General features: G+C 53.0%; 2 protein-coding genes across 4 annotated transcripts in view; one reads left to right on the forward strand and one right to left on the reverse strand.

Annotated features, from left to right (window-relative positions):
• Positions 1–10,432, forward strand: part of Hspg2 (heparan sulfate proteoglycan 2) — a 98,372-nt gene extending 87,940 nt beyond the window's left edge. For all 3 annotated transcript variants that reach the window (XM_028759597.1, XM_028759598.1, XM_028759599.1), the window contains exons 78-97: positions 439–548; positions 714–861; positions 940–1,056; positions 1,837–1,948; positions 2,845–2,989; positions 3,071–3,170; positions 3,328–3,437; positions 3,543–3,651; positions 4,832–4,930; positions 5,224–5,445; positions 5,709–5,953; positions 6,266–6,437; positions 6,538–6,660; positions 6,751–6,807; positions 7,669–7,744; positions 7,837–7,915; positions 8,070–8,137; positions 8,289–8,372; positions 8,779–8,882; positions 8,993–10,432. In XM_028759597.1, coding sequence (XP_028615430.1) covers positions 439–548; positions 714–861; positions 940–1,056; positions 1,837–1,948; positions 2,845–2,989; positions 3,071–3,170; positions 3,328–3,437; positions 3,543–3,651; positions 4,832–4,930; positions 5,224–5,445; positions 5,709–5,953; positions 6,266–6,437; positions 6,538–6,660; positions 6,751–6,807; positions 7,669–7,744; positions 7,837–7,915; positions 8,070–8,137; positions 8,289–8,372; positions 8,779–8,882; positions 8,993–9,165 — 2,453 coding nt within the window. In that variant the 3' untranslated portion in view covers positions 9,166–10,432. The remainder of the gene's footprint in view (positions 1–438; positions 549–713; positions 862–939; positions 1,057–1,836; positions 1,949–2,844; positions 2,990–3,070; positions 3,171–3,327; positions 3,438–3,542; positions 3,652–4,831; positions 4,931–5,223; positions 5,446–5,708; positions 5,954–6,265; positions 6,438–6,537; positions 6,661–6,750; positions 6,808–7,668; positions 7,745–7,836; positions 7,916–8,069; positions 8,138–8,288; positions 8,373–8,778; positions 8,883–8,992) is intronic.
• A 1,010-nt stretch (positions 10,433–11,442) lies between these two features.
• The window catches only part of Ldlrad2 (low density lipoprotein receptor class A domain containing 2), an 8,886-nt gene continuing 5,677 nt past the window's right edge, over positions 11,443–14,651 (reverse strand). Inside the window, exons 3-5 of the mRNA XM_028760023.1 lie at positions 13,525–13,656; positions 12,855–12,995; positions 11,443–11,672 (exon numbers count right to left, since the gene is read on the reverse strand). Coding sequence (XP_028615856.1) covers positions 11,443–11,672; positions 12,855–12,995; positions 13,525–13,656 — 503 coding nt within the window. The remainder of the gene's footprint in view (positions 11,673–12,854; positions 12,996–13,524; positions 13,657–14,651) is intronic.

Raw genomic sequence — 14,651 nt, forward strand, 5'->3', positions numbered from 1 at the left:
ACACACACACACATGAACAGACAAATGAATGTAACTTTTAAATAAATAAATAAATAAAAAGGCATCATGGGAAGGATGATGCTTCTACACTCTAGGTACACAGTAGACACAAACCTGTTTTCTTTAAAGTCAATTCCTTTTACTCCAAACTCTGAGACTTGCTTCATCCTGCTCAATTATACTGCCCTAGTGCCCGCTTCTGGGGTCCTGGTTGTACAGCTGTCTGCTCAGGTGCAAAGTGACATCTGCTATCCTGGGCCTGAACTGCAGCTATGGCTGGGCTGCCCCTCTGTCCAACCAGGAGAGAACAGTCACAGCCCCCTCGTTCACACAGTGGGCACAGTGCCTCTCTCCCAGAGTCAAATGAAGACTAGAGAAACATAAGGTGGCCTGAAGTTGGTGGATGCCATCACGTGATGGTTCTGTCTGTCTCCTCAGCCTTGCCCCAGATCTCAACTCCCCCGGAGATCCGAGTGCCGGCTGGTTCTGCAGCTGTCTTCCCGTGCATGGCCTCAGGCTACCCGACTCCTGCCATCACTTGGAGTAAGGTAAACGCTGGGCAGGTACCAGGCAACATTCCTCCAGTCCAGGACGAGCTCTGAGCCAGCTCAGTGCCAAGGGACCTGGCCAAGAGTGAATGTCCAACTTGAAGACAGGCCAGGGGCAGAGGTAGGGGGTAGCCAAGTCCAGGCCTTTAGTACCAATGTTTGTAGGTGGATGGTGACCTGCCACCCAACAGCCGACTGGAGAACAATATGCTGATGCTGCCATCAGTTCGCCCTGAGGATGCCGGCACCTACGTGTGCACTGCCACCAACCGGCAGGGCAAGGTCAAAGCCTTTGCTTATCTGCAGGTGCCAGGTAGGAGGACTCCAGCCCTCATGGGCAGCACACACCAACTCGCCCACGGGGGTCTCTCTGACAGTCTTCTCTCTGCAGAGCGAGTGATACCCTACTTCACCCAGACACCCTACTCCTTCCTGCCACTTCCCACCATCAAAGATGCCTACAGGAAGTTTGAGATCAAGATCACCTTCCGGCCAGACTCTGCGGATGGTGAGCGGGCACCTTGTGGGTCTGGGAGGCTGGCCTGAGATCGTGTGGGGACCTGTCTTTTGCATCTGTCATCACAGGATGAACCCTGATAGAAGCTCTTGTCCTGTCCAGAGCCCCCTCTTTGCTTCTCCATCCCTCCTCTGTGGCATTCTGGCTTCCACCTAGTCCTCCTGCATGGGTGCTTTGATGCCCAGCCCTCCTGGTCCATCTTCCTGTCCTGCTCAAAGTCCTTTTTTATCTGATGGATCTCATTCATTCTCTCTCTTTCTCTCTCTCTCCCTCATCTTGCTGGTCTCTCACTTTTACTGTCCAGGCCTCCTTCTCTACTCAGGTGAGTTTCTGCCTCCCTCTCCTCCTTCAGGCACACCCCAAGGATGCCTGCCCAAAAGTCAGGTCCTATCTTGGAGCTTTTAGCTTGGCTCTTCTGCTCAGGTCACTGAGTCTCTGATTGGGAGGCCCCTGGCCACGTGCAGGGTGAGGTATCAAACAACAGAAAGGCTCAAGACAGTGGTCCTCAACTTGTGGGGTCCCTTTCACAGGGCTCATCTAAGGCTATTTGCAGAACAAGATACTTACATTATGATCCACAGTAGTAGCAAAATTCCAGTTATGAAGTAGCAACGGAAATAATTTTATGGTTGGGGTCACCACAACGTGAAACTGTGTTAAGGGGTCGCAGCATTAGGAAGGTTGAAGACTGGCTAAAGAGCTTAAGTGGGAGTGTGGCTCCCACACAGGGGGTGGGGCTGGGGGAGGCTGCTCACACTGCTCGCCCTCCAGGGATGCTGCTGTACAATGGGCAGAAGCGGATCCCAGGGAGTCCCACCAACCTAGCCAACCGACAACCGGATTTCATCTCCTTTGGCCTCGTGGGCGGAAGGCCTGAGTTCCGGTGAGATCTCTTCCTCCCTGTCTTCAGGGAGAGATGGGCTGGGGACCGGACACGGGGTTTCAGTTGGGCATACCCTGCCTTAGGCTGAGTTACACTACTGTGATCCTAGAGGAGTTGTGGCTGTCACAGTTAGTGACCACCTGGTCTGCTGGAGTTGGTGCTTTATCCCAGGCAGGCAGAGGAGAGGGCCTCCAAAGATTTGGGGCTACTGTAGGCCAGCACTCATTAATCCATCCATCTGCCTGTCCATTCATTAATTCATCTATCCACTCCTGTCATCTACCCGCCCGTCCACCCACCCGCCCATTTACCTATCCATCTACTCACCCACCCTCCATGTGTCTATTCCATTCATCCACTCACCTATGCATCCGCCTCCATCCATTCATTCATCACCTGTCGTCCATCCATCCATTCACAACCATCCACTCATCCATTTGTTCATTCTTCCTTCCAGCCATTCATCCATCTAGTAATTATTTGCTTGACTCTTGCCATGTGCCAGGCACTGGTATGAACTGGTCTGAACAGGTATGAACAACAGGTCAGGTTGTGCCCTATGGAAGTATCCACTCTAATTGGGGAACCCAAACCATAGCGAGGACAATCAAGGTCACCTCAGAGGCAAATGCAGTGAGGCCATGCGCTAGGCTTCAGGACCTCAGAGCAGAGAATTCTCCCAGCCAGATGCTCCAAGGGAAAGGTGGTGAGGGATAAAAAAACTTTCAGAAGAGGTTGGGATAGCCTGGGTTGGGTGACTGCGGGGGCAGGACCAAAGCAAAGACAGAAACAAGGAAGGATGATATCCTTCCTCTGGATCCTATTGTCCACCTTGGGCCTGTCTGGAGACATGCTTACAAACAATTTTTTTGCCCCTGCCTCGTCCCATGGAGCAGATTTGATGCAGGCTCCGGCATGGCCACTATCCGGCACCCCACACCTCTGGCCCTAGGCCAGTTCCACACTGTGACCCTGCTACGAAGCCTCACTCAAGGATCTCTGATTGTGGGCAATTTGTCCCCTGTCAACGGGACCTCCCAGGTGAGACCCAGCCTGTCCCCATTCCCAGCTCTCAGCCTGTTTCTACCTCAATAGCTGGACCTGACTTACCCACCTCCACAGGGCAAGTTCCAAGGCTTAGACCTGAATGAGGAGCTGTATCTGGGTGGCTATCCTGACTACAGTGCCATCCCCAAGGCTGGGCTGAGTAGCGGCTTTGTAGGTGAGCCTTCCTTCTCCCTACCTCCCCAGGTAAACTTTCCTTTAGCTCCCCCAGGAGCTGGGGGGGGCACTATAGATGATATAGATTGCTGCTGGTCAGCTTCCCATCCCCTCCAGATGCTCATCCTGCCTCCCCCGACCCTCCCCTCCCATGCCAGGCTGTGTACGTGAGCTGCGCATCCAAGGTGAGGAGATTGTCTTCCATGACGTCAACCTCACAACACACGGCATCTCCCACTGTCCTACTTGCCGGGACCGACCCTGCCAGGTGCCTCTTCCTATACCACTCCCTGGCTGCCCTGGCTTGCCCATCTAGGGATGGGGATGGGGAGGCTGTGGTGTCCTTGGCTTGACGTCTGGGGCTGCTTTGCAGAATGGGGGCCAGTGCCATGATTCCGAGAGCAGCAGTTACACGTGTGTCTGCCCTGCTGGCTTCACCGGCAGCCGCTGTGAGCATTCGCAAGCCCTGCACTGCCACCCAGGTGAGCACCCCATGCCAGTTCTTCATTCCTCCTCCAAGAGAACTTAAGACCCATCCCATGATGGTGACTAACCTCTCTGTGTAGTCGAGACACTGCCATCTGGCCTCCATGACAGAACCAGTCAGGCACCCATATCCTGTACTCCTTCCCCAGTACAGTCGTGTGTGTATGTGTGTGTGTGTGTGTGTGTGTGTGTTGCTATTTGAACCCAGGGCCTTGCTTGCACATGCTAGATAAGTGTTCTGCCATTTAGCCACAGCCCTGACCCCACACCCACACCCACTCCAGTCTTATATTACAAGCTAGGTAAAATGGTGCACACCTATAATCCCAGGACTTGGGTGGCTGAGACAGGATTACCATGAGTTTCAGGCAAGCCTGGGTTACAAAGACTGTCTCAAAGAAACCATAAACAGAGCTGGGGATTTAATTCAGTTGGTAGAGTATTCACCTAATGTTTGCATTCTCAAGGCCTTGGCTCCCCACCCCTCCCCCAACACCTCATAAGCTAGGCATGCTGGTGCTTGTTTATAGTCCCAGCACTTGGAACTGAGGACAAGCAGGAGGGTCAGAAGTTCAAGGTCATCAAATAGTGAGTTTGAGGTCAGCCTGGATGTTGTGAGACCTTGTTTCAAAAAGCAAACAAGGGTTGGGCGTGGTAGCACCTGCCTTTAATCCCAGCACTCAGGAGTCAGGAGGTAGGTGTAGCTCTCGGTGAATTCAAGGCCAGCCTGGTCTACAAAATTAATTCTAAGATAGCCAGGCTGTTACACCTAGAAACTGTGTCTTGAAAAACAAAAAACAAAGAAACAAACAAACAAAAAAAAACACATACTGGATGGTAGCACTCAGAAGGCACAGGCAGAAGGATCGTGTACCAGTTCAAAACTGGACTGATCTACTGCCTTCCACGTTAACCAGCGCCACAAAGCTAGGCTGCCTGAAAGCAAAACCAAACAGGTATAGTCACACCTGTCACTGCTGTCCTAGGGGGTCCTCCCCTGGCAATATCCTTCTTCTGAGTAACACACACACACACACACACACACACACACACTTTGGACCTCAGCCTTGGGCAGTCTTCTCAGGCTGGCTTGGCCCTAAGAGCCAAAGAGAGGCAGAGTTTCGGCATGAGAATCTCCTCTGCTGACTCATCACCGCCTCTTCCCTGTGCCTGCAGAGGCCTGTGGGCCCGACGCCACCTGTGTGAACCGGCCAGACGGTCGAGGCTATACCTGTCGCTGCCACCTGGGCCGCTCAGGGTTGAGGTGTGAAGAAGGTGAGTGTTCTCTGTGGTGGCTGGGAACATTGTACAAGGCACACTGAAGCTAAAACAAGTCCTGTCAGTAATGAAGTTAATCTAGAGCAAGAGGATGTTAAAATCAGCTGCCCACTCTCCTATAAGCCTGAGACCCTTACCTGGGGTTCCCCAAGAGGACTTCTGTCTTCCCAGGATCCTCAATCTGATGGGCAGGGCAGGTCCTGAGACTCTGCTAGGGTAGGGCGGTGTTGGGGGTCCTTCCCAGGACTCTGCTGTCCCCACTGCCCCTGGCTAAACTCTGGTTCCTACAGGTGTAACGGTGACCACCCCATCGATGTCTGGCGCTGACTCCTACCTGGCACTACCGGCTCTCACCAATACGCACCATGAACTACGCCTGGATGTAGAGTTCAAGCCACTGGACCCCGATGGGATCTTACTGTTCAGTGGGGGCAAGAGCGGGCCTGTGGAAGACTTTGTGTCCCTAGCGATGGTTGGTGGCCACCTGGAGTTCCGCTATGAGTTAGGTTCAGGTAAGCAGTGGGTGCCATGTGTGACTGAGCTTCTGGTATCATCCTTGGGTCACTATGTTGCCAGGAGGCGAGAAGAGGTAGGTTCAGGAACCAGACCTCTGACGTCTGTCGTTGAACACGTCTCTGTGACTTTAAGGCCACCCCGAACCACAAAGTCCTCAGAGATCCCTCAAAGCTGTGAGAATTGCCTCGTTGATCGTATCCTGGAGTGAGGGGGTGTCAGGATCCCTCTGTAACCCAGCAGCTACCTATGATCTCCTCAGGTCTGGCTGTTCTGCGGAGCCATGAGCCACTGGCCTTAGGACGCTGGCACCGAGTGTCTGCAGAACGGCTGAACAAAGACGGCAGCCTGCGGGTGGATGGAGGGCGCCCTGTGTTACGCTCTTCACCAGGAAAGAGCCAGGGCCTCAACCTGCACACCCTACTCTACCTGGGTGGTGTGGAGCCCTCTGTACAGCTGTCCCCAGCTACCAATATGAGTGCTCACTTCCGTGGCTGTGTGGGTGAGGTAAGGAGCAGCCCCCAGAGGAACAGTGGGAGGAAGAGTTCAATGTGTGCCTGCCACTCCCAGGACTCTGGGATCATACATTTTCTGACAATCCAGTTTCACCAAGATGGACATAATAACAACCACTTTAAAGTCGTGTGGATGACTGGCCACACAGTGCTCAGCTTCAAGGCCTCCCTGTCACACTCAGGGTCCCACGTCACTTTTTGGGCCCCTGCCTGACTTCCCAGACCCTCTCTATCACATGCTCACTCTGCTGGGACCCCTGGGCTTCGACACTCCGTGAGACCCTTGGTGCCCCTGTACCCACAGGTGTCTGTGAATGGCAAACGGTTGGACCTTACCTACAGCTTCTTGGGCAGCCAGGGTGTGGGGCAGTGCTACGACAGCTCCCCATGCGAGCGCCAGCCCTGCCGCAATGGCGCCACGTGCATGCCTGCAGGCGAATATGAGTTCCAGTGCCTTTGTCAAGATGGCTTCAAAGGTACCAGGGCCAGTCCAGGGTACAGCAGGGCATGGAACTAGCAGCCCAAGGGTCAGAAGATAACCTCTGCCCACCCACCTACCTCCACCTTGTCTAACAGGAGACCTTTGTGAGCATGAGGAGAACCCTTGCCAGCTCCAAGAACCTTGTCTGAATGGTGGCACCTGCCGGGGTACCCGTTGCCTCTGTCTGCCTGGCTTCTCTGGTCCACGCTGCCAACAAGGTACTTGTTAGTTGTGTTATACCTTCCTTGGGGCTAGACATAGTTCCTGGATATCTGTGTCCACCAACTAGATCCCACTCTTGCCCACAGGTGCTGGATATGGCGTAGTGGAGTCAGACTGGCACCCTGAAGGCAGTGGAGGCAATGGTATGTACCATCTGTGGCCAGCGAGGCGAAAGGTGGCCTCAGCTTCTCCTTGGTCTTAACTCTCAGCCTGTTTTCCTCCAGTTAGCTATACCTCAGTTTGGGTCCTCAAGGAAAACAAGTCCATGGGAAGAACTCATATGGGACAGATAGGCAGAGCAAAAGGGACAGAGTCATACACAGCTTATTGGCAGAGTGGCCTTGGGCAAGCCTTTGAACCACTCTGGCATCAGTTTTCTTCAGTCAGCAAGCATCTGTTGTGTGCCAGTTTGAATAACACAGGACTTTTGTTCTCTGGAATTCTACATATTTAAAAGTAAAAATGTGCCGGGCAGTGGTGGCACACGTCTTTAATCCCAGCACTTGGGAGGCAGAGGCAGGTGGATTTCTGAGTTCGAGGCCAGCCTGGTCTACAGAGTGAGTTCCAGGACAGCCAGGACTATACAGAAAAACCCTGTCTCGAAAACACCAAAAAAAAAAGTAAAAATGTGAGAGAGCTCAGCGGTTAAGGGTGCCTGAGGCTCCTACAGAGACCTGAGTTCAGTTGCCATCACGACATCAGCTGAGAACTGCCTATGACTCCCAATCTAGAGGATCTGACAATCTGTAATAACCGCCACAAGACCGGAGTGCACATGCACATGCAAGCACACACACAGGGAGACACATACACACAGAGACATACACATATACACATATACATGGAAACACACATACACACAGACACACACACACACACACACACTGGCATGAGCGTGCCCACACTCACAAGCACATCATATACACAACCCAATGATAATTAGCTATAAGTAACAATACGATGGACGTAGAGATTCACACTCACTGTCTCCCACTCTCCCACAGATGCCCCTGGGCAATATGGAGCCTACTTTTATGACAATGGCTTCCTCGCCCTCCCTGGCAACAGCTTCTCTAGGAGGTAAGATGGGTGTTAGTTGACACTGGGCCCCCCGCATGGTTAACATAAGTCTGGGACACAGACTTCCCCCACCCACTGCTCCCTCTTCCCAGCCTGCCTGAAGTACCCGAGACCATCGAATTCGAGGTTCGGACCAGTACAGCCAATGGCCTCCTGCTCTGGCAGGGTGTGGTGAGTGGACATCTACCTGGGGGTCCTGGGGCTTCTGGGGTTGGAAACTGACCTGCTGGTCAGTGCAATGTAGAGAGAGGACGGCTGAGGCTGCAGTCCTCAGGGTCTCAGCGCTGCAGTGCGGGACCCTAGAGACCCCATGTTTCCTTGGCAGGTGAGAGAAGCCAGCCGCAGCAAAGACTTTATTAGCCTTGGACTACAGGATGGCCATCTTGTCTTTAGGTGAGCCCCAGCACCTCTAGCCCCCAACTTCCAATCCTAACTTCTCCCATGGGAAGCTGCAGGTCCAGGTGCCTCAGCCGCACACCCCAGTACCATCTGGACCTTCATCCCGCCCCAAAACTCACACCGTTGTGGATCTCTGTTATTCCAGCTACCAACTGGGCAGTGGGGAGGCCCGTCTTGTCTCTGAAGACCCCATCAATGACGGCGAGTGGCATCGGGTAACGGCACTGCGGTAAGGAATCCAGCCAGGCGCCAGGGGAAGGGACCGGAGGTGGGCATAGAATCAGGAGCACATACTTCCCCGTCTCAGGCTTGGGGCAAGGCAGAGGCTTCGAGATCTGAGGGACAGAATAAGTAACTGATAGAAAGCAGCGACCCGTCAGTATCACAGTGGTGGTGCACACTTGTGATCCCAGCACGTGGAAGGTGGAGGCAAGAAGATTCTGAGTTCAAGCCCTGCCTTTGCTTCTTAAAGAGGGGGAAACTGAGGTCAGGCCTCAGAAGGTGCCTATGTGTGGCAGTAGGAAAGTAGAGAACTGAGAGCAAGCAGGGGTTGGATTTGCCTATTGGAGGTCTCAATGACATGGGGAGGATGGAATTCAAGGCAATGGAACTTCCTGACCCTGTCACACCGGCAGAGAGGGCCAGAGAGGCTCCATCCAAGTGGACGGTGAGGAGCTGGTCATCGGCCGGTCCCCAGGTCCTAACGTGGCAGTCAACACCAAGGACATCATCTATGTTGGTGAGTGGCAGACGGGGAGGGGATGGCAGCCTTCAGGGCTGCAGTTTGGCTTCCTTGCCTCTCGGTTGCACCAATGACCCGCTGTCACAATGATCCTCTTCCTGCCACAGGTGGTGCCCCAGATGTGGCCACGCTGACCAGGGGCAAGTTCTCCTCTGGGATCACAGGCTGTATCAAGAATCTGGTGCTGCACTCGGCCCGGCCTGGATCCCCACCCCAACAGCCCCTGGACCTGCAGCATCGTGCCCAGGCAGGGGCCAACACACGTCCCTGCCCCTCATAGGCACCCGCCTGCCTCCCACGGACTCCTGGGCAGCACCCAGCCTGACAGTGTCGAGTATATTATTATTAATATTATTATGACTTTTTGTAAGAGACTGAGGCAATGCCACGCTTTGCTGCTACCACCCTGGGCTGGACTGGAGGGTGGGTGCGCCAGCTCCCACATACGTGTGGGCAAAGCCCCGAGGCTGGTGGGCAAGACAAGGGGACTGGAATAGGTTTCCACAGAAGGCTCCTGGGACTTGGGAGTCAGGCAGGCATCATGACTGGTAGGGCTCAGAACTGTTCCCACTCCATTCCCTGCTTCAGAGTCAGGCTGGGCTGCCCGCTTCAGCAGTTCGTGTGGACAGTCCTCATTGCTGTGAGCGCCAACCTCAGTTATCACCTGGTACCTCACTGTCAAACCGAATGAGGGGGTGTGGCCATGGCCTGAGCCACTGTTCTGGGAGCAGAAGGCAGCTCACAGCCCCCTGCCGTTGGCCACATAACATCCCAGCCTCCTCCACACCCACCTAGCCAGAGGTCCCATGTCCTTGGCAGTCTCTCTTCCCACCCAGCCCTCCTGCATTTTGCCCCCTCCACTCCCACCCCCCTCCACACACACACACAGCCCAGGGCCCTGCCCTCAGGAGCTGCAAGGGAGACCAACTCTTTCCCAGAACTGCTAGGCAGAGCCCAGCAGTGAGGTCCCACTGCACCAGGCCACACCCCTCACTCTTCTGGAGGTGAAGGCCCAGGGCGTGGGGGAGCAGGAATCAGGAACACCAGTGGTTTGGTGGGGGCAGCTGAGACCTCAGCTTGGGAAGGTGAGGAGGGATGGTGATAGCCCTGCCCCATCTGGGAGCCTGATGACCCAACTAAGGGGTAAGCAGGCCCAGACTGTGGCTCTTGGGCCCTAGGGGAACTCCCTGTGATCTTTCTCTCTCTTTTTTTTTTTCTTAATAAACGGTGCTATCCCCGCTAGAGGCCTCCTCAATGACAAGGGATTCACTCTGTACTGCTGGGGGAAGGGCGAAGGCAGGGTTGTGTTTCTGAGACCTGAAAGAGAAGCAAATCCCAACTGAGTTTTGGCTGTTTTGTTTCTGATTAAGGAAGGCCCCAGTTCCTACCCTAGGCATCCTTCCCCCATCCAGCACAATGACCCACCTGGACCCATAGGACCTGTTCTCTCTGTCATGAGCACTCTGCCTCAGAAGCAGATGGATAGATTGTCTTCCCACAAATCAAGCTTTATTGAGCAACAATAAATTTATATAAGCTACGGTCAATATCATTGGCTACAACTTCCCTCACAGACATGGTCCTTGGCCATTTCAGATCCTCTCCTTCCAGTCCTAGTGACTAATCGTAATTCTCAGACATCTTGGGACACATCTCGTTGTCTTGTGTATCTGTGGGTATATAGGTGTGTGCTGTATCACAGACAGGCGACTACAGGTTTGAAGAGGCCCCATTGAAGGCAATGTCCTAGATGCAGAGATGCCGGCTGTAGTTAGAGTCTAATGTCCCAGTTAGCATTGACAGCCACCATGGAGCTGGGTCCCAATAGTTCACAGCTCAAACAAGACAAGCAGGGGATCCTGCTGCACTGAGACCCCTCCTCACCCCCATTAGGACACTGTCCAAAATGTTTCCCCCTTCCATCTAGGACACCACCAGCTGCTGGTGGCCACTGTAGCCCTGCATTAGGTGTCGTTCCTTGTATATATATGATCCTGGGCGAGAGGTTGTGTCATTCATTGGTCTGTTGTGTTCTTAGGTCTGGTCTTTCTTTTTTCTTTTTTTTTTCTCCCACTATATGTACCTAATATCCGAAGAAACCAGAAAAATAGGGTGATGGATCCCCTGGAACTGCAATTATAGACAGTTGTGAGCTGCCTGTGGGTGCTAGAAATCAAACCTGGGTCCTCTGGAAGAGCAGCCAGTGCTCTTAAGCACTTGCCATTTCTCCTGGTTTGGACTGGTTTGGACTGGTTTGGTTTGGTTTAGTTGTGTGTGTGTGTGTGTGTGTGTGTGTGTGTATGTGTGTGTTGGTTACAGGGTCTCTCTTTGTAGCCCTAGCTTTCCTAGAACTCAATATGTAGACCAGGCTGGCCTGATCCTTCTGCTTTCTGCAGCCTTTACCTCATCTGGGAAACATGACATGGCCCGTTTTACAGAGAGGCAGACTGAGGTTCAAAGAACTAAGTGACCTCTTCCAAGTCAGCCAACTAATAAAACTTAAAACCCAGGCCTGTCAGACCCCAGAGCCTACTCAGCTGATAACTACTACAGGCCCCTAACGGTGACCTCCCTGGTTCTGGAAGGTTGGCCAGCTCAGCCACAGACCCCCAGGAGCCACCCGGCCAGGACATAGGTGACAAACATTGCAGGCTGCACAGCATCTGAGGTGAAGCCTGTGGGCACCTGGGTGCCAGGCCAGCCAACCCAGGCAGCAGCAGCACCAGAGGAGGCCAGTGCAGGTCAGCAGTATCAAGGAAACCAGAAACACCCACCAGAGCGAGGGACCTGTGGGAGGAATGAAAGTCCAGTCAGCTTCTACTGGGCCTAATGTTATGTTATATAGATGGGACCCGTGGTGTGTGTGTGTGTGTGTGTGTGTGTGTGTGTGTGTGAGACCACGGGATAATTTACGGTGGTGTGAGAGTATGTGTACCACAGCAAATATGTAGAGGACAGAGGACCACTTCATGGAGTCTGTTCTCTTCTTCTTACTTTTACATGGGTTTACATTGAAAACCCAGGCTCACTCAGCAAGCCCCTTTATCCACTAAGCTCTCTTGCCAGCCCTCATCTTCTTTTTTGCAGTTTTTGCTATTTGGTATGTATCTGTATGATGTGTGCGTGGGGGGGGGTTGTTTGTTTATTTGTTTGTTTGTTGAGATAAGGTTTCTCTATGTAGCCCTGGCTGTCCTGGAACTCACTCTGTAGACCAGGCTGCCCTCAAACTCACAGCAATCCACCAGCCTCTGCCTCCCTAGTGCTGGGATTAAAGGCGTGCGCCACCACCGCCCGGCTGTTTGTGTTTTTATACATGTTCTCATGTGTGTAGATATACATGTGTGTATTTGATTGTGGAGGTCAAGGCTGACATCAGGAAGCCTTTTTTATTTAAGATTTAATTGATTTTTTTTTTTTTTGATTTTTTGAGGCAGGGTTTCTCTGTGTAGTCCTGGCTGTCCTGGAACTCACTCTGTAGACCAGGCTGGCCTCGAGCTCAGAAATCCGCCTGCCTCTGCCTCTGCCTCCCAAAAGGCGTGCACCACCACCGCCCGGTGTTTTAATTGATTTAATTATGTGTCTGTGTCCTTGGAAGCCAGAGTCATCAGATCCCTGTGGGGCTGGGGTTACAGGCAGTTGTGAGCTGCCCAATGTGGGTCCTGACAACCAAATTCAAATCCTCTGCAAGAGTCATATGAACTCTTAACCTCCAAGCTGTCTCTCCAACCCGGGACACTTCCTTGCCTGGTCTCTTCCTTGCCACCTCATTTTCCCAGACAAGGTCTCTCCCACTAAACCCAAGGCTTGTCTGTTGGGCTAGACTGGCTTCCCCAGTGCTGGGATTGCAGGTTCACCCCCACTTTGAGCCTGTCTTTTCACCTGAGTGGTGGCATCTAAGCGTTTTCCTGACTGACCCAGGTGGGATTTGGGTAGAAGAGTGTAAGGGGGTTTTCACCAAGCGCCATCTACCTTCCAGCACTTGTGGTGTGATGGGCACCAGGCCTGCTGGAGAGGTCCTCTCAGCTGTGGAACCAAGAGCCGCAAGGAGAGTCAGAGGCTTGGAATTGTCATCTTCCACTGTCCAGGTCTCCTTGGGTACCAGAGAGGGAGCTGTGAGCAGTAACAGCACACTGAGAGCTTCCCCTTCAGGGGGCACTAAGGTGTCCCTTAGTTCCCATGAGGGTTCTCTGTGATCCTCACTACCAGAAGAAGGGGAATGAGGGACAAAGAGTGGATAAAACATCTGGTCAAGGTCACACAGCTGGAAGTCTGTCTGGTCTACCCAGCAGGCTGGGAAGTGGAGCTGCTTCTCAAGACATAGGATCGAGCAGTCTGGGGTGAGCGGTGTCTGAGCAGCAAGTGTCTCGCTCTAAGCAGAACACTTAACTGACATCACTTGCAGGTGAGGGGTCTGCAGGGTTGGATGTGAATACTGACAGGCCCTCAGGTCCTATGCAGCATCTCTCCCAAGGCCTCAGGCCACTCTGGGTCTCCAACATGACCGTTACTGTGGCCACACCCCCTCCCGCTGCATGTTACCTCCCTACCCAGGCCCTCACATCCAGAAGATGAACATTAGGGCCAGCCAGCCTCTCCACTTTACTGTTCAGAGGGGGTCCAAGTGATCCCTATCACTGACCTCTGCAGCTGGCTGGGGGACGGGAGTCCTGGTCACTGCCATCACCACAGTTGTCCATGCCCCAGTCATCACACACTAGGCTCCGGGGCACACATCTGCCATTCCGACAGCGGAAGTAGGCGCCGCAAGGCCCTGGGGTAGAAAAAGGAAGCTGGGAGTAAGGATCCTACAACAGTGTGGTGAGAGAACTGGGGGGCAGGACAAGGCTTCTGTCAGTATGTTCATGGAAGGTGGGTGGCTGTTTCCTGGAAACATAACAGTACAATCTTTGGGGCAGTCAACACAGTGACAACTGGTTGCGGTGCTGGTGGCCATAATGGCTTAGGGGCTAACACTCACTGAAGTCATAAAATAGGTAGCCCAGGATGTCCTTGAACTTGGTGTGCTGATGACCTTTGACCTCTGGTCCTATGACCTCTGCCTTCCTACTGCTGGGATAGCAGGTTTGAGCCACCATGTCCAATTTATGCAATGCTGGGGGCCAAACTCAGGGCCTTCTTTGAGCTAGACAAGCCACATCCTAACACCTCCAATTTAAGATTTTTAAGGCTTTTTTTTTTTTTTTGGATTTTCGAGACAGGGTTTCTCTGTATAGCCCTGGCTGTCCTGGAACTCACTCTGTAGACCAGGCTGGCCTCGAACTCAGAAATCCGCCTGCCTCTGCCTCCCAAGTGCTGGGATTAAAGGCGTGCACAACCACCACCACCCAGCTTGTTTTGTTTTTTGTTTTTTAATTTCAAGATAGAGTCTCCTGGTGTGACCCAGTCTAGACTCAAACACTTTGTGCTCCTAATTCAAGCTTCCAAGGACGGGATTATAGGCATGGACCATGTGTACTTTAACTCTGTGGAGCAGCGGTAAGAAGCCTGAAGCAAGGGGAGGTTGGATCACCGTGGTCACAGGGCTTGCTATCTGAGTTGGATGGATTTGAAGTTCACGCAGTGGTGTGAGTGTGGGTTATGTGCCTATGACCTATGGAGTCACAACGGGGGCTGGAGAGATGGCTCAGCGGTTAAAAGCACTAACTGTTCTTCTGAAGGTCCTGAGTTCAATTCCCAGCACCCACATGGCAGCTCCCAGCTGTCTGATGCTGTCTTCTGATATGTAGAGTACAAGCAGACATATAT

Source organism: Grammomys surdaster, unplaced genomic scaffold (genome assembly GCF_004785775.1).
Source record: "Grammomys surdaster isolate TR1022 unplaced genomic scaffold, NIH_TR_1.0 126313, whole genome shotgun sequence".
NCBI lineage: Eukaryota > Metazoa > Chordata > Mammalia > Rodentia > Muridae > Grammomys > Grammomys surdaster.